Source organism: Schistocerca serialis, chromosome 10 (genome assembly GCF_023864345.2).
Source record: "Schistocerca serialis cubense isolate TAMUIC-IGC-003099 chromosome 10, iqSchSeri2.2, whole genome shotgun sequence".
In the NCBI taxonomy this organism is placed as follows: Eukaryota; Metazoa; Arthropoda; class Insecta; order Orthoptera; family Acrididae; genus Schistocerca; species Schistocerca serialis.
This window is the reverse complement of record NC_064647.1, coordinates 223,203,101-223,226,266: the sequence shown is the minus strand read 5'-3', so window position 1 is coordinate 223,226,266 and position 23,166 is coordinate 223,203,101. Positions and strand designations below refer to the sequence as shown.

Below are 23,166 nucleotides of genomic sequence, written 5' to 3'. Positions count from 1 at the left end.
GACATCATTTTGAGCATTTATTGCATTAATGTGGTATTTACAGGTACTCACGCTGTAACAGCAAGCATTCTCAGAAATGATGTTCACAAAGGTAGATGAATCACATTGGAATAACCGAAATAAAATGTTCAAACGTACCTACGTTCTGTATTTTACTTTAAAAACCTGCCTGTTAGCAGCTGTTCGTCTAAAATTGTAAGCGATATATTTGTGTTTATTACAACGCCATCTATCACAATGCGACAAAAGTGGTCCAACTAAAACATTCATGTTTCTTTACGTACTACACGAATTAGTTAAAAAAAAAGTGTTCCGTTTGACTTATGGCAGCGCCATCTAGCGGGCCAACCATAACGCCATCTGGTTTCCTCCTTTCAGCTAGACAAGTTTCGTTCTTCGTAGCTTTTTCGTTTGACGCTTATTTCGTGAGATATTTGGCCCGTACATGATCGATGGACCACCCTGTATACTGATGCTCAGACTTACCTTATCGCACCTTCCTCCTCAGCCAAAATTCCCATTCTCGCCTCAGTCCACTTGGTATTCATTCTAAACTCAAAGAGCATTGCCACGGGCGCCAACCTTGTGTGAATGCTCTGAAAAGCTAATCTTTTGCGTATCACAGCATCTTCTTCCTGTCGGTTAAATTTAGCGTCTGTAGCACGTCATCTTCGTGGTGTAGCAATTTTAAAGGCCAGTAGCGTATATTTGCAGACTGAAGCGAGAATGAAAATTTATTCCGAGGCCAGGATTCGGACCCCAGATCTCCTGCAACCACTGCGCCACTATGACACTATGGATTTGGAAAACTACGCAGACTATCCCAGTACGCTGCCTTCGTTATTCAAAATTCCCAGTTACGCCTCAGCGCACTTGGTATTCCCGCTCCAAACTCAAACAGCATTGCAGAGGCTCTCGAACTCTATTAGAATGACACCTCTACATCAAACGAACCGGGAATTCGGAGTGAGGAGGAATGCATGTGAAACGGTCCTGTGGTCCCCTTTCATTATCATTTTATTTGCTATCCAATGTTACATAAATCTCTGGCATGCGCACGAGTGAATGAATGTGCGTGTGTTTCATTTTGCTATACGGTAGTTTAGTCTGCTGCAGAGAATCAGTGGTAGTGGTACAGAATGGCCAACACCTGTAGTGTTCAGGTGGGCAAAGAGGTTTGCCCCCCCCCCCCCCCCCCTTGTGTGAAAGTTACCGGTGTAAGGTTGGTGGCGGATGCCTCATCTCTGGGTTTTCCTGGCCACGGGGTCGCGTGGGAGACGTTGGAGTGTGTGAGACGGTCAGTCTGGTTCCAGCTTGCCGAGGGTCTGCAGCTGAAGTCTCTTCGAAGAAGGGTGAGTTGACTTAACCGCGTGGCGCTTTGTCTCATAGCGAGAGGAGAGCTTTTAGATATTGGTCTCGCGTTTCATCTTATGAAGATTGATTTGCTGGGCCGCAGCAAGAAATCCAAGGCTTTTGCAGACTTTCAGTTTGATTCCTAATGCGGACTTGACTTTGATCCGTAAGAAGAACGTAGCACAAAGGTGTTGCATACGTTGAAGCGCCCTCGGTTCAGTGTGAATGTTTGTGTGCCTCCCACTGCGTGTGTACGCATTCTAATCTTTTCCGAAACTTGGCAATTTTTGCTTCTTTGTAAATTTTCTTTGTCTCATTACTTTATGCGCAGTGGAAACCATCTACATGGGTTACTATTAGAGTTTGTTGGCCCTCTGCCATTATGCTTTGTCTATTCAAATGTGTCGTCTGTATGATATTAATTGTTCGCGACTTCATGGTTTGATTTTACTAAAATTTGGCCATGGTACGTAGAAACTGTGTCTCCACGAACCACAGCCGGCCGCTGTGGTCGAGTGGTTCTAGGCGATTCAGTCCGGATGCGCGCTGCTGCTACGGTCGCAGGTTCGAATCCTGCCTCGGGCATGGATGTGTGTGATGTCATTAGGTTAGTTAGGTTTACGTAGTTCTAAGTCTAGGGAACTGATGACCTCAGATGTTAAGTTCCATAGTGCTTAGAGCCATCCACGGACCACGTGGGTACACAAGTCTGTTGTGAAGCGTATAGTGTTTCACAAGCAATTGTACTTAGTTACCAGACAACAGCAGTCTATATATGCATTACATCATTGTTAAGGAATAAATAATTTTACCTCCAATCTTATCCAGTGTACCGATGCTACGTCTCAGTTAACTACGCCATTTACGGTGTTGTTTTCCTTGTTAGCCCATCCATAGCGTTTCTATGTGCACACGTCCAATAATTGGTGTCCTTTTTTTATTCAAAACAAATGCTCTGGAATAGATCTTGTTTTCAGGAATGTTGCTGCAAGCTGCACTTATGCACAGTGTTCACGCACTCTTTACTTTATTCAATATTTGATTCACGGGAACAATGCCTCGGTCATATTAATAATTACATTCCATTCTTTATCAGTGACTTTACAATGAGTGTTCTTTTGTGAGTTTTCTTATGAATAAATTAAGTAATTTTCCAACTCAGCGCAACCTCTTATTTGTTGTGTGGCTAGAGTTGGTGGCGACCCAATCTTTTACGTTGATCTCAGTGTCTGATAGCATTTTCTTATTCAAAGTGCGCGTGGCTCTTTCAGCCGTCGGGATACATTCAAAGTGCGCTTCACGCTACTTACACATGCTACGGAAGGCGCTCTACCTTCTACATGTTAACGACGAATATGCTGCCATGTACCCCACGTTCGCCTACAGAGATCGACAACCCCTTAGACGCTGAAGCATTACGGGGTTGCATACGTGCAAGGCGTAGCCTCCCCGGCCAGCGTCGAACAAGGACGACAGGTGGCAAGAGAAGCGTCGTCAGAGGTCCTCCGTGCCAGGGACCTATTTCCTCGACCACGTCACGTGTGCGGAACTGGATCGGCATGAATTCTTCCGCGTCCCGGTGCAATTTCGCTGCACCGGAGCTCTGGACCAATTCCTGCGCCGGTTCTTGGCAGCCCATCAGTCAGAGCCTGATCGAAAGCCATCACAGTGGGACCTACGACATCGCATCGACATCCCGAGACGTAGCTGTCGTTCAGCAATGCCGAACGCTCAGCTCCGTCTTTAGCGATTATGAATGACACAGTCTTCAAGTCTCTCTACGTTTATGCAATGTTCCAAGGCCTGTAGGAGAAGTTCTAATATTTTTTTGTTGAGAAGAATTTTTCCTTTGTTATTAAATTTATCTACCGTGGTCCGAATAAACCCCTGTTCTTGATTACCTCTGTTCTATCTTTGGGCAACGTCGTTCTTTTCCCGGATCGTGTGAGTGGGCGAGTTTGGTACTCAGGAGCAGCCAGGTCTGCACAGAACCAGAACACGACGGGACCGCTTAATGTATTCATCTCTTGGTCTCCCTATACGATTTTTACCCTCCACACTGCCCTCCAATGCTAAATTTGTGATCTCTTGATGCCTCAGAAAATGCCCTACCAACCGGTCCCTTCTTCTTCTCAAGTTGTGCCACAAATTCCTCTTCTCCCCTATTGTATTCAATACCTCCTCATTAGTAACGTGATCTACCCATCTAATCTTCAGCATTCTTCTGTAGCACCACATTTCGAAAGCTTCTATTCTCTTCCTGTCCAAACTATTTATCGTCCATGTTTGACTTCCTGACACTTAAATCTATACTCGATGTTAACAAATTTCTCTTCTTCAGAAACGCTTTCCTTGCCATTTCCAGTCTACGTTTTATATCCTCTCTACTTCGACCATCATCAGTTATTTTGCTCCCCAAATAGCAAAACTCATTTACTACTTTAAGTGTTTCATTTCCTAATCTAATTCCCTCAGCATCACCCGACTTAATTCGACTTCATTCCATTATCCTCGTTTTGCTTTTGTTGATGTTCATCTTATATCCTCCTTTCAAGACACTGTCCATTCCGTTCAACTGCTCTTCCAAGTCCTTTGCTGTTTCTGATAGAATTACAATGTCATCGGCGAACCTCAAAGTTTTTATTTCTTCTCCGTGGATTTTAATGCCTACTCCTAACTTTTCTTTTGTTTCCTTTATTGCTTGCTCAATATACAGATTGAATAACATCGGGGAGAGGCTAAAACCCTGTTTCACTCCCTTTCCAACCACTGTTTCCCTTTCGTGTCCTTCGACTCTTATAATTGCCATCTGGTTTCTGTACAACTTGTAAATAGCCTTTCGCTCCCTGTATTTTACCCATGTCACCTTTAGAATTTGCATGAGAGTATTACAGTCAACATTGTCAAAAGTTTTCTCTAAGTCTACAAATGCTAGAAACGTAGGTTTGCCTTTCCTTAATCTTTCTTCTAAGATAAGTCGTGAGGTCAGTTTGCCTCACGTGATCCGACATTTCTACGGAATCCAAACTGATCTTCCCCGAGGTCGACTTCTACCAGTTTTTCCATTCGTCTATAAAGAATTTGCGTTAGCATTTTGCAGCTGTGACTTATTAAACTGATAGTTCGGTAATTTTCACATCTGTCAACACCTGCTTTCTTTGGGATTGATATTATTATATTCTTCTGGAAGTCTGAGGGTACTTCGCCTGTCTCATACATCTTGCTCACCAGATGGTAGAGTTTTGTCATGACTGGCTCTCCCAAGGCCGTCAGTAGTTCTAATGGAACGTTTCTCGGGGTACAGGAAAAGTGAATGGCAGTGTAAGAACAAATGTAAGAATAGTGCAAGAGTAGTAGATGTAAGATTGGTGGTTGGGGCTCTCAGTGGCGTACGTACCCCGACGCAGAGCAGGAGTCGATGCAGTCGGCAGCGAGGAAGCACGCGAGGTCCATGGCGAGCTGGTCGTTGGCCGTGGCGTCAGGGAGGCCGGCGAGAGCAGCCAGCCCGTCGTCACACCCTTCGTACCCGAGGCTATAGCGTCCCAGCGTCCAGCTCGTTATCAGGCGAAGCATGGCACGCACCGCGTTGGACTGATACTGGAGGGTCTTGTAGGGTATCATCACGTTAGTGCGTTCTGCAAAACGTTGTAACGTATTACTATCTTTACGACGTTTCTCGTCGAGCCATATGCGTTACTCGCATTTCTAGCTGCTTTTCTCACACAAATAATGATAAAAATTCAGAAATTCAGGGTCGCCACCAGCCCAAGCCATTCCTAACAATTTACAAAATAAAACGGAGCTGGAAAATATTAGTTTAATTACTTTAATAATTTAATTACAAGTACGCAAATTTCTTCAAGCAGCCAGATAAATAGTACTCCGTGTCGTGCATGAAGCAACTTCCAGAATGAGATTTTCACTCTGCAGCGGAGTGTGCGCTGATATGAAACTTCCTGGCAGCTTAAAACTGTGTGCCCGACCGAGACTCGAACTCACAGTTTTAACCTGCCATGAAATTTCATATCGGCGCACACTCCGCTGCAGAGTGAAAATCTCATTCTGGAAACGTCCCCCAGGCTGTGGCTAAGCCACGTCTCCGCAGTATCCTTTATTTCAGGAGTGCTGCTTCTGCAAGATTCGCAGGAGAGCTGCTGTAAAGTTTGGAAGGTAGGAGACGAGGTACTGGCAGAAGTAAAGCTGTGAGGACGGGGCGTGAGTCGTGCTTCGGTAGCTCAGGTGGGCAGTCTGCCGCCGGCAGTGCTGCGAGGCGGTCACGAGCCAGAGCGCTGCGGGCGAGGCGCGCACCGTGTGTGTGTGTTTACTTCGGCCGCTGTCAGTGCCGTTCTCCCTTCTAGACCACCATGGCGCACAACTATCGGAAGAAGACATTACGTTTCAACTTTTGTTCCGACTTCGCCCGACCCAAGGCCCTGGAGGTAGAATGATTTATTCGCGATGAAGTTAAAATACCACCAACGGATCTAATTGGTATCCACTTGTCCATAGTTAGCAGTACCGTCTACGTCAAACTGATCAACGATGCGGTGTGCGACAAGGTGCTTTGAGAGGCAAAACGTGGACTGCGCTTCTATCATTCCGACGGCAACGTCGGACCCGTAACCGTCGATCACGCAGGTCTCGGCACACGGACGATAAGGATCTTCGAACTGCCGTTCGAACTACCTGCAGACGTCGTCATCGAGGCGCTCCGTCCCTATGGCAACGTTCTGGAACATGTTGCCGAACGATGGGTACAATTTCAAACCTATCCCGATATAAACGGTGTTCGACAGGTGTTCGAGTTGCAGAAACACGTGCCTTCCTATCTACGTATCGGAGGCTGCCGTGCCATTATAATGTACGACGGCCAACCTAGGACCTGTTCCGGTTGCGGGAAAGAAGGTCACCTACGGTCTGAATGCATTCAACGACGTGTCGCGCAGCTCCCGTTGTCGGAAGCGTCCGTCACACCCAAGATGACAGCCCTACCGGTCACTTACGCAGCGGCTCTCGCCACGTCTACACTTTCGTCCAGTCCGTCGCCCGGTCCTTCCGATCGGCACGTCCCACCGTCCCAGTCACCTATGGACGGTGCGGACGTCCCACCTGACAACCTTGCCGCCGAACAGGCTCCCGCACCGGACGCTGAGGAGAACAGTACTTTTTCACAACACCTGTTTGACCATTTCATTGTACCCACCGACGCCTTCGAACCAGGGCGACGCTCCTCCTTGCCGTCGTCCGACACTGAGGAACACGTGCGCAAACAACGCTCGCCACGTAGGCGCAAATGCCGTCGCCGTTCACCCACGGGCTCTCAAAGCGTCGCCACCCGCGACGACGAAGACGACACCCAACCAGCCGACATTTCCACACAGAGGTCGGCGGACAACTTTCACGATGAACAAGACGTTTCGCAGGACGGGACCACCATGGAGGTCGCCACGCACAATGTAACGATCAGTGCGCCGGTTGAGACGCCTGTCTCCCCGCCGACAACTCCAGATCTCTCTCACCACGACGCAATTCCCATGGACATTGGACAGACCCACGGCACAGGAGCATGGGCCGATGACATTGACGAAGATACGCCCCATCCTCCGGATGAGTTGCCTCCGCCGGACAAGGCTGCCTGTTAACATCAAAAGCGAGGCACTGCAGCTGATGGGACGGGACTTCCTGTCGGTGCCCTCCTCTTACCTCCCTTGGTGATGGTAGACGCGCGTCCACCACCACTGAAACCTACGTACCGGTTTGCCACACTGAACATCAACATGATCGGCACTGCACACAAGCTGCAACTCCTATGTGACATGCTTCGGGCCTCTGACGTCGACGTCGCCCTTCTTCAGGAAGTACGCGTCGCCACACTACCACCAGTCTACGGCTACGACTCATACACGTCCACATGTGATCAATCAGGGCGTGGAGTGGCTTTCTACATACGCGAAGGAATCCCACTCAAGGACACGACAATCCTTCCCTGTGGAAGAGGCATGGCTGTTACCATCTTCAACACGCGCGTCATCAATGTCTACGCTCCGTCTGGCTCCACGAACCGTCGGCAGCGGTCCACTTTCTTCGGACATGACGTGGCGCCCCTGTTTTCTGGACGCTATGATCGCCGTATCATGGGAGGCGATTTCAACCGTGTCCTCCATCCGCAGGACCAAATGCCTGGTTATTCGCCATGCCCGGCGCTGCTCACCTTAATCGAAGATTTTCATCTAGTGGACGTTTGGGAGAAAATTCATGGCAATACCCCCGGTTTTACCCATCATACAGCACATTCTGCGAGCAGACTGGACCGGTTTTATGTCTCTGCCCACCTTGGCAATGAAGTCGCCCAAGCTGAACGATGGCCCCTTCATTTTTGGATCACTGCGCCGTCATTTGTTCCCTGGCTCTGCCACCTCAGTCAGTCACCACAAATTTTCACTACGCCGTCCTCCGTGAGCTCGATGCACTCCCTCCATCACCTGACACCCATAGGGAACGACAACGTACTAAAGCTCGTCTCCTCTCTCTTCAACGAGCGCGACTGCATGGTGTCGTGGTGCGTTCCCGACGACAAGACCTCCTCCACGACGAAACCCCATCCACAATCCATGCCGCATCCGACCATAGTCGTCGACGTCGACTGTTCGTCCCCAACATCACGACCTCCGATGGTGTTCACCACAGAACACAGGCGGCAGTGGTGTTGCCTTTGCTGAACATTATCGCCAACTTTATGATTATGAACCGATGGCGACGCCCATTTCTGATGATCTCCGTCCTTCCCCTGATCGGACCCTCACCGTAGCGGAGTCAACGTCCATGATGTCTGCAGTCACCGCAGAATAGGTGGTAGATGCGATCAACAAGGGGGCCAAGAACAAATCACCCGGACCAGATGGTCTCCCGGTGGAGTTTTACCGGGCGTTTAACCACGTTAATGCTTCCTCGCTGGACGGAAATGATTCAGGAACTCTTTACTCCGTCCTTCCCAATTCCACCTGAATTCGTCACTGGCATTCTTCTACCTGTGCCTAAACCGAAGGGAGGGTCTCATGTCTCTCATATCGCCCCCTTTACACAACTGAATGCAGACTATAAAATCTATGCACGCCTCTTAGCAGCGCGCATACGCACCGTCTTACCTACGGTCCTTTCACCTGAGCAGACTGCACGTGGTTGTGGGGCCACCTTACAAACAGCCCTAGGAGAATGCCGTGACCTCATTGCACTGGCGTCGGTTTGTCGCCTTCGTGCGGCACTGGTATCCGTCGATTTCACGAGTGCCTTTGATCGCGTTCGACACCCATTCCTCCTCATGGTGGCGACACGTATGGGGTTCCCATTACTTTTTGTCGATGCCATTCGCCGGTTACAACTTCCCGCGGCCTCGATGGTACAAGTCAATGGGAGGCTTGTAGGACCGATTCCTATACGCCGCTCTGTGCGTCAAGGATGCCCTATGTCTACTTTACTATATGCCATTGCACATGACCCCCTCATCACTGGACTTACCTCTAGACTGCAGGGCCTCACTTTGCGTGACTACACCTTTCACTGTAGGGCTTATGCGGACGATCTCCTCTTTCTCACCTGTTCCTCCACGGAACTCAATGACGCCATCCAATGGATCCACCAGTATGGACGTCTTTCTGGTAGCATTCTTAATGTCCGTAAATCGACTATGATGCACATTGGGCGCGGCCTCCCGGCTATGGTGCCGACCCCACTCCCAGTCAGTGCCACCCTTCGTTACTTGGGTATCGAATTTACGAGCTCCACACGCCGCACAGTGGCCCTAGCTTACCGGCGGCTTTTGCAGTCGATTCGGCACCATGTCCGCGGTCAAGTGCACCGTAACTTAAACCAACTCAGAAGTGTGTCCTATGTCAACATGTACGTCGCCCCTAAACTGGTACACGTCGCCCAGATCCTCCCAATGCCGTTACTCCTTGGCCGCCGCATCCAATCAGCCTTTGGATATTTCGTGTCAGCAGGGGCACTTTTCAAAGTCCGCTACAACACTCTAACACTGCCTCCTGCAAAAGGTGGCCTCGGACTCGTCAACGTGCGGGCACTCTTTGTCCACACTCTGTTGCGACACTGGCAGGGGCCGGTCCCGTCCTTAACACGCAGTCTCTTAGATATCCTCCGAACAGCATCTCTTGACCCACCGATCAATGTGGTACCTATTTCTTCATTATTGTACCACGTCGCCAATTGTTTCATAGAACTCAGTTACGTTCGGGTCGATCTTCCAGTCACCCGTCCTCCCCGTACAAAGGATTATTATCGTTTGTTTATGCTGTCCAACCCTTGCGACCCCATGGTGCTACAGCATCCTGACATTCACTGGCGCACGGTTTAGGGGTGTGTGCATGAACCCTTTTTACCGTCGTCTGTGTCAGCACTCTGGTATATTTTAGTCTATGGAAAATTCCCGACTAATAGTCGACTTTATTGCATAGGACTGGCCACCTCCCCACTCTGCCCTGACTGTCAGCTCGAAGACACCGACGAGCACCGTCTTACGTGCCACCTAAAACAAAACGTATGGCTCCTCATCCAACGAATCGTGGGCTTTTACCTCCGTGCCCCGCCAACGACGGTAACCCCGGATTTCCTGTTGTTGCCCCAGACATTTCACTACCCTCTTGCTAAGCACCATGCCCTCATCTGGTTTCGAGGACAGGCTTTAGAATACCTCTTTCAGAGTGGTCCACATACAGTCCTTGACTTCTGGTACAAAGTTGTGAACGCGCATAGCACCCTCACCCGAAAACCATCTTACCGACAAACTTTTGCCGGTTATCTCCGCAGCGTCTTCCTTGACCCCCTCAAAGTTGGGGTGTACTATGCCTACCTGTCACATGATACAACACCCTTATCCACGTTCTCATGCATCGACCAAAAAAAAAAAAAAAAAAAAAAAAGGGAAGGAGACAGAATATGTTATATTTTGTTGTATTTAATGTTTTTCTTTTTAATATTTTTTTTGTTTAACTGACAGTCATTTGTATTTTTTAAATGGTACCTTGAAGAACTCTTGCATAGTGAATATATATGTACTTTTAGTTTGTTCAATACAAATTATTAAAAAAAAAACAAAGAAAACAGGATGTGTTATATTTTGTTGTATTTAATGTTATTCTAATAATTTGTTTACCTAACACTCATTTGTATATGTTTAACTGGTACCTTGAAGAACTGTTGCTTTGTGTATATATATATATATATTTTTTTTTTCAGCGTAATCTCAGTCCAATGCGACGACCATATGCCACTGTAGTGGGAAGGCCTGTATGATCGCTTGGTACCACTCTAATGGTCATAACCAAAGTCTTGCTGCATCAGAAACCTCCCAATTATAAACGTACTGTATGCCGCGAAGTGCATCCTTCATTCAACCAAACAGATGGAACTTGGAATGTTTAGACGCGCCGAGGAACCCAGCGAGTGCACACCTTTTGAGAAACGCAACTGGCCAGCACTACCAGAGAGACATCGAGTTCAGCTGTGGCATGATACCACCTTACTGGGTGCACCCCTAAGTCCATACGGTACCAATCTACTGGTCGACGTTGGAGCCAACGTCTTGTCGCATCAGTATCCTGCCCATCATCCGTGTACTGCTTCCTGCTCACTGCATCCTTCATTGGGCCAGGCAGATGGTAGTAGCAAGATCCGGGCTGCGGGGTGGATAAGGGAGAAGAGTCCAGTGAGTTTTTATAAGCTCCTCTCGGGTGTGCAGCCTTGTGTGAGACCTTGCACTGTTGTGGAGATAGAGAAGTTTGTTTGCATTTCAATTTACTGAGGGTAGCGCATCACACTTCAGAGTTGATCGTTACACGATATGAGGTAACGGGCAAGATGTGGCGCCATGAAAATATTCTAAGTTCCGAGTTGGCGTGGCCGCACGGGCCGCCGGTCGGCAAGCCGGGGCTGCTCAGCGACCACGTGGTGCCGGACGTCAGCCGGAGCAAGAGGGGCAGCCCCAGTGCAGCATCCAGGCCAACCGTGTGGCTGGGAATTCTGTGTTGACGCTTTGTCGATGAAGGAGATTTGTAGGCCGGGAATGCCAAACATGGCGGACTTCGTGAAACCATAATGGCAGACATTTCACAGTTCATGTAGAAATGAATAATAGCTGGAGGAATCATTATACGGTCGCAGGTTCGAATCCTGCCTCGGGCATGGATGTGTGTGATGTCCTTAGGTTAGTTAGGTTTAAGTAGTTATAAGTTCTAGGGGACTGATGACCACAGATGTTAAGTCCCATAGCCATTTGAGCCATTTGAATCATGATACCTCAAAAAGATACATATGCATTACCATTATTTGCGCGACGATTCTGGTGGTTTAATTAGATTTTCAATATCTTTATTAGGTTAAAGTTTAGTCTCTCATTGTAAATTATATAAGTAACACCCAGCAGCGAATTTTCAAAACCTGGACGGTTCATCCGATTTTGACGATCGACGTGTCTTTAGAAAGCTATTAGTGTAAACCTAAATTGGTATGAATTACAGGCATGTATCTTTAATAGTAGATGAGTTATTGGAGGTCATTATTGATGGTATCAGGCGATAAGTACTCCACAGTTACACGAAAAAAGCGGTAGCACCATGCTTATAAATGTAGTTATTCGTCTACGTCTTGGTCTATATCCGGTATGTGCTATTCATGAAGAAATTGGTCAAATATTTACTGTGTTTTAGGAAGCTCTGAGTCATTAGGCTACTGGCCTATTCCTTTGATATATGTTTATTTAATTTGTTTATGTATTAAATATGTGTGTTAGAGCGCATTTATGATCCAGCCGTAGGAATATTTATTTAATTTCAAGTCATTTAAATGTAAATCCAGTATTTCGTATGTGTTTCAATATGTTTGTGAGTGTGCGTTGGCTTGGAGACATGGCGAGAGCGCTCTAGCCAATCACAGCCCTCGTTACTACAGGTAGGCTCGATGTGACTCCCACTTCCGCGCAAGGACTTATACCTCCCCAAACAGGTAGTGACGCAGCTGGTAGTGACCTTTCACGGAAATGTGACCCTGAGCCTGAGGTCACAGCTGCAACAACTGCATCAAGTGCACAGCCCATACAGTGCGAACAGTACGAGGAAGTACCAAGTAAACAACCTGCTGACTCCGAAGCGCAACGCCGCGCCGAAGGAGGAAATAAACAAGCATCACCGCCTCGCCAGCAAGACAACACAGCAGACACCACGCCGGAACCAAATACTGACGACTCGCAAGCCACGGCCGTTGCGCCAGATGGCCACCGCCGGCGGCTGCGACCGACACCGGGTCTTGCGGTCACGCGTCATCAAGCGGAAGCCACACCAGAGAAGAAAGACATCAAGATAAAGAACATTAAATATGAAGTCATCAGGGCCTACACTGAAGAGGAGAAAAAGAAGGGCCACAGTGACTTATAGCAATGCATTGTCAGGATTTCAGGATACTTTTCTTCTCAAGCTCTTTGTTTAAAAGCAGTGGAAATTTTTCTAGGAAGTTAGTACATGTAACGGGCACACAGCTTGTAAAGATCGTGCCTTGTAGAGAAGCACGTTGCTGCTATAATCATACCGACCCTCATCTCAAATAGCTTCTTCTGGTATGTCTGTGATGCAAGCTTATAACATTACTACTATTAACATTAATAAAATACAGTCACCCTTGAAATTGGCAACAGTAAAAGAATTCTTGTACCAGTCTGGGACAGATATCGCGTTGCTACAAGAAGTTGTGGTAACGGAATTTCGGATCCCAGGCTTTTTTGAAATTTTTAATGTTTCTACGGAAGCCAATATCGGTACAGCCATTCTTATAAGGGAAGGCATTCCGGTGACTGAAATCGAACGACTAGAATCAGGAGGAGCCACAGGCATAAAAATATTCGGTGTGACAGTGCTTAACCTCTACGCCCCATCAGGAAATTCCCACAAATTGGATCGTGCGAAGTTCTTTCAAGATGAACTGATTTATTTATTGAGGAAAAATTCGTGTTCTCTTATACTAGGTAGAAATTTTAACTGTGTTTTAAACCAGAAAGATCAACAACCCAACTTCAACTACTCGCCACAGTTAAAAAAGTTAGTAAGTGATCTACACCTTAACGATGTGTGCGAACTTCAGCACCCGACGTCAGTCGGGTTCACGTATATAACCAGCCACTCCCGCAGCAGACTAGATAGAATTTACGTGTCACCAAATCTGCAAAATTATTTATTAAACGTTGAAACTATTTCCGTGTATTTTAGCGATCACAGTACACTTTTAACTTGCTTTAATTTAAGTGTACAGCCAACCCGTCGATTCAGAGGCCAATGGAATTTAAATATCTCTGTTTTAGCTGACGAAGAACTGGAACAGGAAATAAGAATAGCGTGGACTATGTGCCTCCGCTCAGTAGACAAGCACCCAACAGTCATTGACTGGTGGACTAGGAGGGCTAAACCAAGGCTGCGGAAAGTTGTCATGCAGTATAGTGCAGCGAGGCACAGGGAGTTGAGGAATACAAAATGGAGTTTTTATTATAAAGTTTTAAGAGACATATATCAACAGGCCCATGATGACGTAATTCGTCTGAATGATATCAAAAAAATAAAAGCCAAGTTATTAAGCATTAAACGGCAACAGATGGAGGGACTCAAAATTAAATCGAAAGCCACATCAGTCGTAGCAGATGAAACAGCTTCTCTGTATCACTTGGTGCGGCATGCTAAAAACAGACGTCTAACTTTAATTGATGAAGTCCAGACGCGTACTGGTACGAAGCTCACTTGCCAGAAAGAAATACTGGACCAAGTCCACAGGTACTATGACAACTTATATGCCCCTACCACAGTGGACGATGCAGCTCTCGAGGACTTTCTCACTAATTTAGGTCCACAATTGTCGGGAACAGACAACGCTGACATTCTGTCACCTATTACTAAAGATGAAGTGCATGAGGCAGTGCGTAACTCACTTCTCAAAAAATCTCCGGCACTTGATGGCCTCCCTGTGGAGTTTTATGCCCGCTACTGGTCTATAATTGGGGACAAGATCACTTCCATGGGAAATGAGGTCCTGAACGGAAAACCGGTCCCTGCAGAGTTTAAGGAAAGTAAAATAGTACTGATTCCTAAGAGTAAAGGCAAAACCAACTTAAACAATTTTCGGCCTCTTTCGCTACTAAATTCTGATTACAAAATAATTTTGCGTATTATCAACAAAAGACTCTCTGCCTTTTCCAACAAAATATTGAGTCATCATCAATCTTGTTCTCCGACCAGAACGATATTCGAAAGTCTATCTGCATACAGAGACGTCATTGCAATTACCTCAGTGACAAGTATAAAATGTGCTTTAATCTTTATAGATTTCAAGAAAGCGTTTGACCGCGTTAGTCATAGATACCTCTTTGCGACGCTGTCAAGAATGGCTTTCCACCCCCAGATTGTGAACATGCTAAGGAATATTGCAACAGGTATAAATGCGAAAATGGCAATCAATGGCCAAACATCTAAACCCATACAGATAAGGCGAGGGGTTCCACAGGGCAGCCCCTTATCTATGTTTTTATTTTCCGTATCTTTAGAGCCCTTCCTCCGCACTGTCCACGCAGGTTTAACAGGTATAACATTGAGTGGTGAGAAAACTGTCATACGAGCTTATGCTGATGACTTGGGCGTTGTAATAGGGAATAAGGAGGAGACAGTTACACTGGAAAGGGAAATCCAAAGATATTGTCTAGCGTCGGGAGCGACAGCAAATGAAAACAAAAGTCAAATATTGAATCTACGGAGCCTAGCTCACCTTCGACTGGCATGGGCAAAACAAGACAACAAACATAAAACTTTGGGAATAATCTTAATGGCATGTCCGATGAAGATGGCTGCTTTTAACTGGACGGAAACTAGGAGGAAAGTTCATGGTGCTGTAATGGAGAACATCCATCAAACTATGGACCTGGTGCAAAAAGTCAGATTCATCAACTCCTGCGTTTTGTCTAAAGCGTATTTCACTGCGCAGGTATTTCCAATACCTAAACTAGTAGCGAAAGGGATCATGTCCACTGTTACCAATTATTTATGGCGAGGAGACATATTCAGGGTTGGTGCGACTACCGTTATACTGGGTGTCAGAAACGGGGGCCTCTGTTTGGTGGATATTCGCAATAAAGCGTCTGCTCTGTTCCTCAAACGGACTTTCCATATGCTCAGAGAACTTCCACAATGTATAATCGCAAAGCTCTTTGAGGCTGTGACACCCCATAGCCTGCAAGCACTGATTGATGTGCTAAGGATTAATGCCCGTCTGCAGTATGTGAGGAACTTTTTCCTCGAAGCAAGTTATCTTAGTGACGAAATCAGAAGCAACACACGTATCACAGCGCGCGACATCATACTTGAAAGGAAGTTAAATGATGGTAGAAACAAAATTGAAACGAAATTCCCAAACTGTGACTGGAAAGCTGTATGGCGGAACATCAACTATGCCGGGCTATCTACAGACGCTATTTCCGCATGGCACAAAACAGTTAATAATGTCATCAGCACCAACGAGAGACTATATGGGTTCGGTTTAAACCAGACACACCTTTGTGGAAAATGCAATCTGGTGGATACACTCAGCCACAGATTCACCTGTGGTGGCAATGTGCATAACTGGAATTGGATCAGACAACAAAACGCCTTTCTCACCAGATCCTCTACGGAATATATAACGCCATCGCTCCTCCTGAGACCAGGCATGACATACTTTCCGAAATAAAAAACCAACGCCATTAGCTGGTTACTGGGAAAATATGTTAGTTATGTCATCCACAAACTTGGGTCGGACAAAGAGATAGAATTCCTCGTTTACATGAAGTGTGAATATGCAAAAATCAGCACGTATCGCAACCACAAGAAGCACTACGGCAACATGCTGAAGATCGTTTTTGAAAGAATGGGTGTTGGTTAAATATGTGGAACCACTACAACACCTTAAACGAGAACGAACAATAGAAAACTGAAAGTCACTTGGTTTCTTATTATTATTTACTATTACCTTGCTTCCAGAACATTTTTTTTTCTTTTTTCAAAACATTTTATCAAAATTACTCGTGTTCGACTTCCAACGTATTTGTGTGATTCGAGAGGAATTGTTAAGTTTTTATCAGTGTTCAGTTTCTACTCAGAGAAGAGGTTTCTTCGTCTTTCTTACATCGGAGAATAAAATATTTTTATGGTGCGAAAAGTGGCAATTGACCCTGAATAAAGAAAAGTGTGAAGTTATTCACATGATTACTAGAACAAATCAGCTAAATTTCGATTACGGGATAAGTCACAAATCTGAACGCTGTAAATTCAGCTAAATACTTTGGGATTACAATTACAAATACCTAAATTGGAACGATCACATAGATAATATTATGGGTAGAGCAAACCAAAGACTGCGATTCATTGGCAGAACACTTAGAAGGTGCAAGAAGTCTACTAAAGAGCCTGCTTACACCACGCTTGTCAGCCCTATTCTGGAGTACTGCTATGCGGTGTGGGATCGGCATCAGGTGGGACTGACTGATGACTTCGAAAAAGTACAAAGAAGGGCAGCTCGTTTTATATTATCGTGAAATAGGGGAGATAGTGCCATAGACATGATACGTGATTTGCAATCATTAAAACTAAGGTGTTTTTCGCTGCGACGGGATCTTCTCATGAAATTTGAATCACCAGTTTTCTCCTCCGATTGCGAAAACATTCTGTTGCCACCCACCTGCATAGGGAGAAATGATTAACACGATAAAATACGAGAAATAAGGGCTCGCGTGCCGTTCGAAAGTGGAACAGTAGAGAGACAGCTTGAAGGTGGTTCACTGAACCCTCTGCCAAGCACTTTATTGTCAATAGCGCAGTAATCACGTAGAAATAGATGTATATGTAGAAATTTGTGAGGGAACAAGGCACTAAGTAGATAGATGAGCGTTAACTGTAAACCTAGACCTTATTAACTGATACGAAATTTACTTAGACGTTACGTTCAGCTTGTTAGATTAAAAACCACATATGATCACCTCTATGTTGGTATGGTTCCGCACGATCTCATGCGGGGGATGAACAAGGTTATATGTCAGTACCGCGAGAACTTCTCAGGGTTAGGAGAAGGTGCAAATAAAATAATTTCCATTATACATGGAGTAATACGTCACTTTGTTAACGCGAAACTTGACTAAGGTTGTTATATTATGCCACTACATTACTACGCATTTATGGCTGACTGGGTGTGTAAAGCTTAGGGCATCATTTATGGCTTTATACACAGGTGGTCAACGTTGTGTTTAGGAAATCTGTAATAACTTAACCAAACATACACTAACTGTAAATATAATATGTACGAGCGTCCACTGTATGTAGTCACAAGGGTGACGTGGAACAAAACTCTTAAGGGAAAGATTGATTATTAGTTAGTAGTGGGTTCAAGACCCTATGTATTCAAATACACTCCTGGAAATTGAAATAAGAACACCGTGAATTCATTGTCCCAGGAAGGGGAAACTTTATTGACACATTCCTGGGGTCAGATACATCACATGATCACACTGACAGAACCACAGGCACATAGACACAGGCAACAGAGCATGCACAATGTCGGTACTAGTACAGTGTATATCCACCTTTCGCAGCAATGCAGGCTGCTATTCTCCCATGGAGACGATCGTAGAGATGCTGGATGTAGTCCTGTGGAACGGCTTGCCATGCCATTTCCACCTGGCGCCTCAGTTGGACCAGCGTTCGTGCTGGACGTGCAGACCGCGTGAGACGACGCTTCATCCAGTCCCAAACATGCTCAATGGGGGACAGATCCGGAGATCTTGCTGGCCAGGGTAGTTGACTTACACCTTCTAGAGCACGTTGGGTGGCACGGGATACATGCGGACGTGCATTGTCCTGTTGGAACAGCAAGTTCCCTTGCCGGTCTAGGAATGGTAGAACGATGGGTTCGATGACGGTTTGGATGTACCGTGCACTATTCAGTGTCCCCTCGACGATCACCAGTGGTGTACGGCCAGTGTAGGAGATCGCTCCCCACACCATGATGCCGGGTGTTGGCCCTGTGTGCCTCGGTCGTATGCAGTCCTGATTGTGGCGCTCACCTGCACGGCGCCAAACACGCATACGACCATCATTGGCACCAAGGCAGAAGCGACTCTCATCGCTGAAGACGACACGTCTCCATTCGTCCCTCCATTCACGCCTGTCGCGACACCACTGGAGACGGGCTGCACGATGTTGGGGCGTGAGCGGAAGACGGCCTAACGGTGTGCCGGACCGTAGCCCAGCTTCATGGAGACGGTTGCGAATGGTCCTCACCGATACCCCAGGAGCAACAGTGTCCCTAATTTGCTGGGAAGTGGCGGTGCGGTCCCCTACGGCACTGCGTAGGATCCTACGGTCTTGGCGTGCATCCGTGCGTCGCTGCGGTCCGGTCCCAGGTCGACGGGCACGTGCACCTTCCGCCGACCACTGGCGACAACATCGATGTACTGTGGAGACCTCACGCCCCACGTGTTGAGCAATTCGGCGGTATGTCCACCCGGCCTCCCGCATGCCCACTATACGCCCTCGCTCAAAGTCCGTCAACTGCACATACGGTTCACGTCCACGCTGTCGCGGCATGCTACCAGTGTTAAAGACTGCGATGGAGCTCCGTATGCCACGGCAAACTGGCTGACACTGACGGCGGCGGTGCACAAATGCTGCGCAGCTAGCGCCATTCGACGGCCAACACCGCGGTTCCTGGTGTGTCCGCTGTGCCGTGCGTGTGATCATTGCTTGTACAGCCCTCTCGCAGTGTCCGGAGCAAGTATGGTGGGTCTGACACACCGGTGTCAATGTGTTCTTTTTTCCATTTCCAGGAGTGTAGGTTATGCCACGCTAATTGTCGAAATACACACTCTAGTGTATCAGATATTACCTATTTAGGATGTTGCCTACAAGGCTATTAACTATTTAGGATGAGGATTATTGTGAGCGTCCTGGAATTCTCACATAGACTACCAAGAAATAAGGACCTAATATTTAAAGTAGGGTGTGTCAGAATGAGCTTCTCACTCTGCAGCGCTGTGTGCGCTGATATGAAACTTCCTGGCAGATTAAAACTGTGTGACGGGCCGAGACTCGAACTCGGGACCTCTGCCTTTCGCGGACAAGTGTTCTACCAACTGAGCTACCCAAGCTCGCCTCACGCACCCTCTTCACAGCTTCACTTCTGCCAGTACCTCGTCTCCTACCTTCCAAACTTTACAGAAGCTCTCCTGCGCAGGAGAGCACTTGTTCGCGAAAGGCAAAGGTCCCGAGTTCGAGTCTTGGTCCGGCACACAGTTTTAATCTGCCAGGAAGTTTCATAGGGTGTGTCAGGACGTACAACGCAACTGCCAACACACTTATGTACTATTGACCGACAAAGGTCAAGCTAACACTATGAACATAAGCTGCATTCTTCCCTATTGAACGGGAACATAAATTACGGATATGGTCTAATAGCGAGCAAAGTGTAAATGTCTCACGTATGTTAATAGCATAAATCAGAACCTAGTATTTAAAGTAGGGTGTGACTGGGCCCACAACAGCCCCATCATCACGCTTACGTGCTGTTGACCGACATAGGTCAAGCATTTACAGAATATTGTCTGCAAACTAACCTTTGATAGGAATAATATCTCAAAGGTTACACTGTACACAGCGTGACTAAGCGGGCAACGCTATAGTTCTCATAAAAAAGATTCTTTAGAGCAACAAGGTCAAATTTATCTGCCTAGGGAAGAATACTTTAAACTGTATTCCGTAAATATTAAAGTTAGCTTAAATTGGCGTCAAGATCTCATGAAATAGCATCGGCCAGCTTGAATTAAAGGCGGGCATAAGTTTTAATGCCTATGGGTAGAAAGAAAAGGCAATGTGTGACAGCACCGTCGGTATGTTTGTCTACCATATTGTCAGTTATGTTGGAACGAGAACTATATATACCGCAAGGAATATTAATTAAACCATAGTATTGAACGTCGCTAAATGTCGTGGTGAATTTCTAAGTCTTAAGCGTCGAAGTATCAGGAATGGATATGCAGCGACAAGGCACGAAAGATAGTGTGATACTTTAGCTACGTGCCTTTCTTAACTGTTACTCGTAAACTAATCATTCACTGAATGGGGTAACGTTGACCATCTGTATTGCAAAAGTCATCTATATTCAAGTTGCATATAGTGATTTGGAAACATAACTTGTATGTAACAGGACTAAGTATGACAGTACACTACTGGCCATTAAAATTGCTACACCAAGAAGAAATGCAGTTGATAAACGGGTATTCCTTGGGCAAATATATTATACTAGAACTGACATGTAATTACATTTTCTCGCAATTTGGGTGCATATATCCTGAGAAATCAGTACCCAGAACAACCACCTCTCGCCGTAATAACGGCCTTGATACGCCTAGGCATTGAGTCTTGCAGAGTTTGGATGGCGTGCACAGGTACAGCTGCCCATGCAGCTTCAACACGATACCACAGTTCATCAAGAGTACTGACTGGCGTATTGTGACGAGCCAGTTGCACGGCCACCATTGACCAGATGTTCTCAATTGGTGAGAGATCTGGAGAATGTGCTGGCCAGGGCAGCAGTCGAACATTTTCTGTATCCAGAGAGACCCGTACAGGACCTGAAACATGCGCTCGTGCATTGTCCTGCTGAAATGTAGTGTTTCGCAGGGATCGAGTGAAGGGTAGAGCCACGGGTCGTAACACATCTGAAATGTAACGTCCACAGTCCAAAGTGTCGTCAATGCACACAAGAGGTGACCGAGACGTGTAACCAATGGCACCCCATACCATCACGCCGGATGATACGCCAGTATGGCGATGACGAAGACACGCTTCCAATGTGCGTTCACCGCGATGTCGCCAAACACGGGTGCGAACCTGGATTCATCCGAAAAAATGACGTTTTGTCATTCGTGCACCCAGGTTCGTCGTTGAGTACACCATCGCAGGCGCTCCTGCCTGTGATGCAGCGTCAAGAGTAACCGCAGCCATGGTCTCCGAGCTGATAGTCCATGCTGCTTCAAACATCGTCGAACTGTTAGTGCAGATGGTTGTTGTCCTGCTAACGTCCCCGTCTGTTGACTTAGGGATTGAGACGTGACTGCACGATCCGTTACAGCCATGCGGATAAGATGCCTGTCATCTCGACTGTTAGTGATACTAGGCCGTTGGGATCCAGCACGGCGTTCCATATTAGCGTCCTGAACTCACCGATTCCATTTTCTGTTAACAGTCATTAGATCTCGACCAAAGCGAGCAGCAATGTCGCGATATAATAAACCGCAATCACGATAGGCTACAATCCGACCTTTATCAAAGTCGGTAACGCGATGGTACACATTTCTCCTCCTTACACGGGGCATCACTACAACGTTTCACGCCGATCAACTGCTGTTTGTGTATGAGAAATCGGTTGGAAACTTTCCTGATGTCAGCACGTTGTAGGTGTAGCCACCGGCGCCAACCTTGTGTGAATGCTCTGTAAAGCTAATCATTTGCATATCACAGCATCTTCTTCCTGTCGGTTAAATTTCGCGTCTGTAACACGTCAGCTTCGTGGTGTAGCAATTTTAATGTCCAGTAGTGTAGCATCACAAGCTAGTATATTATGTGTAGGACTATGAGGTCAAAGTTATGGTACCAAAAGGTCTTTAACAAAATCAAAGTAATAGCTTATACATACTGGGCAAATAAGAGTGCATTCATAGGATGTAAGTAAGCGGTGACCAAAAGAGAATAAGGTGGTCGATGTTAACATAAAATGAATTACGTTGTACGAAACAATGGTTGGAAACCATCGAAAAAGTCTTATGCATCCTACCAATCACATTCCACAACCTCTGTCTAACATGCACTCGCACACATTTCGAAAACGTCTTGGGCTCAATCAAGAGATGTAGACTGATTATTTTCAGCCTTCCAAACCGCACTTCGTACCATCTGGTCACACGCGAAAGGCTGGACAAAGTCGATTGATGTGTAGTGAGGGTCACAGTCATTTACTGTCAGACTGTGAATGTTTTATCTTGTTTGATAACGATATATGCAAGCAAAGCCTAATCTCAGTACATCAAAACTGGACGGTGATTAAAGTAGTGTGAATCAGTGCTATACGAAAAAGTACTCACTGAAATCGCTACAGTAGGCGCTATATACCCACTTGGCACCGTAGCTCTCGAAGCTGTGTGTGGAGATATTATCGCAGACACAGTCGAGCACCGTAGTGCCGTTCGCCGCCAGCAAAACCAGTAACGGAGCAGCTACCCCCACTGGATGCATTGTCAGCTGTTGTTGAGACCGAGAGGGAATCACACGCAGTGAGCATCGCTGGCATCGCGGGCGCACTATAAGGATTCTCGTAGCGGAAGTCTTTCCGCAGTATGGGAAAACCACAGGAAGAACGACGACTTCCGTGCTTATTCTTTTTTCCTGTCGCAGTAACAACCTGCAAGCACACAGTCGTTTCAGAAAGATATTCCTTCTTTTTACGCGTACATCTGCCACACGCTTTTAGGACGACAGAGAAAGCCACTAAGGGATAAACGGGTGATACCCAGAAGTGAAGGTTTAGATTCCGACATAAGAATTGCGAGGCTTGACCTTCTTTAACACTGATTCACCAACTGAGAGAGGTTGTAGGTAACTCCGCTCATTGTAACAATAAATTTGTTCATCCCTGTGATTGACGCTATGCCTGTTATCTTATACAGGGAGACAATATTATTGAAATACGCGCAAT

General features: G+C 46.5%; 1 protein-coding gene across 14 annotated transcripts in view; it reads right to left on the bottom strand.

Moving 5' to 3' along the window:
* Positions 1-22,731, bottom strand: part of LOC126424792 (uncharacterized) — a 322,429-nt gene extending 299,698 nt beyond the window's left edge. For 13 of the 14 annotated variants that reach the window (XM_050087575.1, XM_050087576.1, XM_050087573.1 and 10 more), the window contains exons 1-2: positions 22,556-22,731; positions 4,751-4,988 (exon numbers count right to left, since the gene is read on the bottom strand). In XM_050087575.1, the coding sequence (XP_049943532.1) occupies positions 4,751-4,988; positions 22,556-22,706 (389 nt within the window). In that variant the 5' untranslated portion in view covers positions 22,707-22,731. The remainder of the gene's footprint in view (positions 1-4,750; positions 4,989-22,555) is intronic. The other variant, XM_050087582.1, reaches the window with a different exon arrangement.
* Between the last annotated feature and the right edge of the window lie 435 nt (positions 22,732-23,166).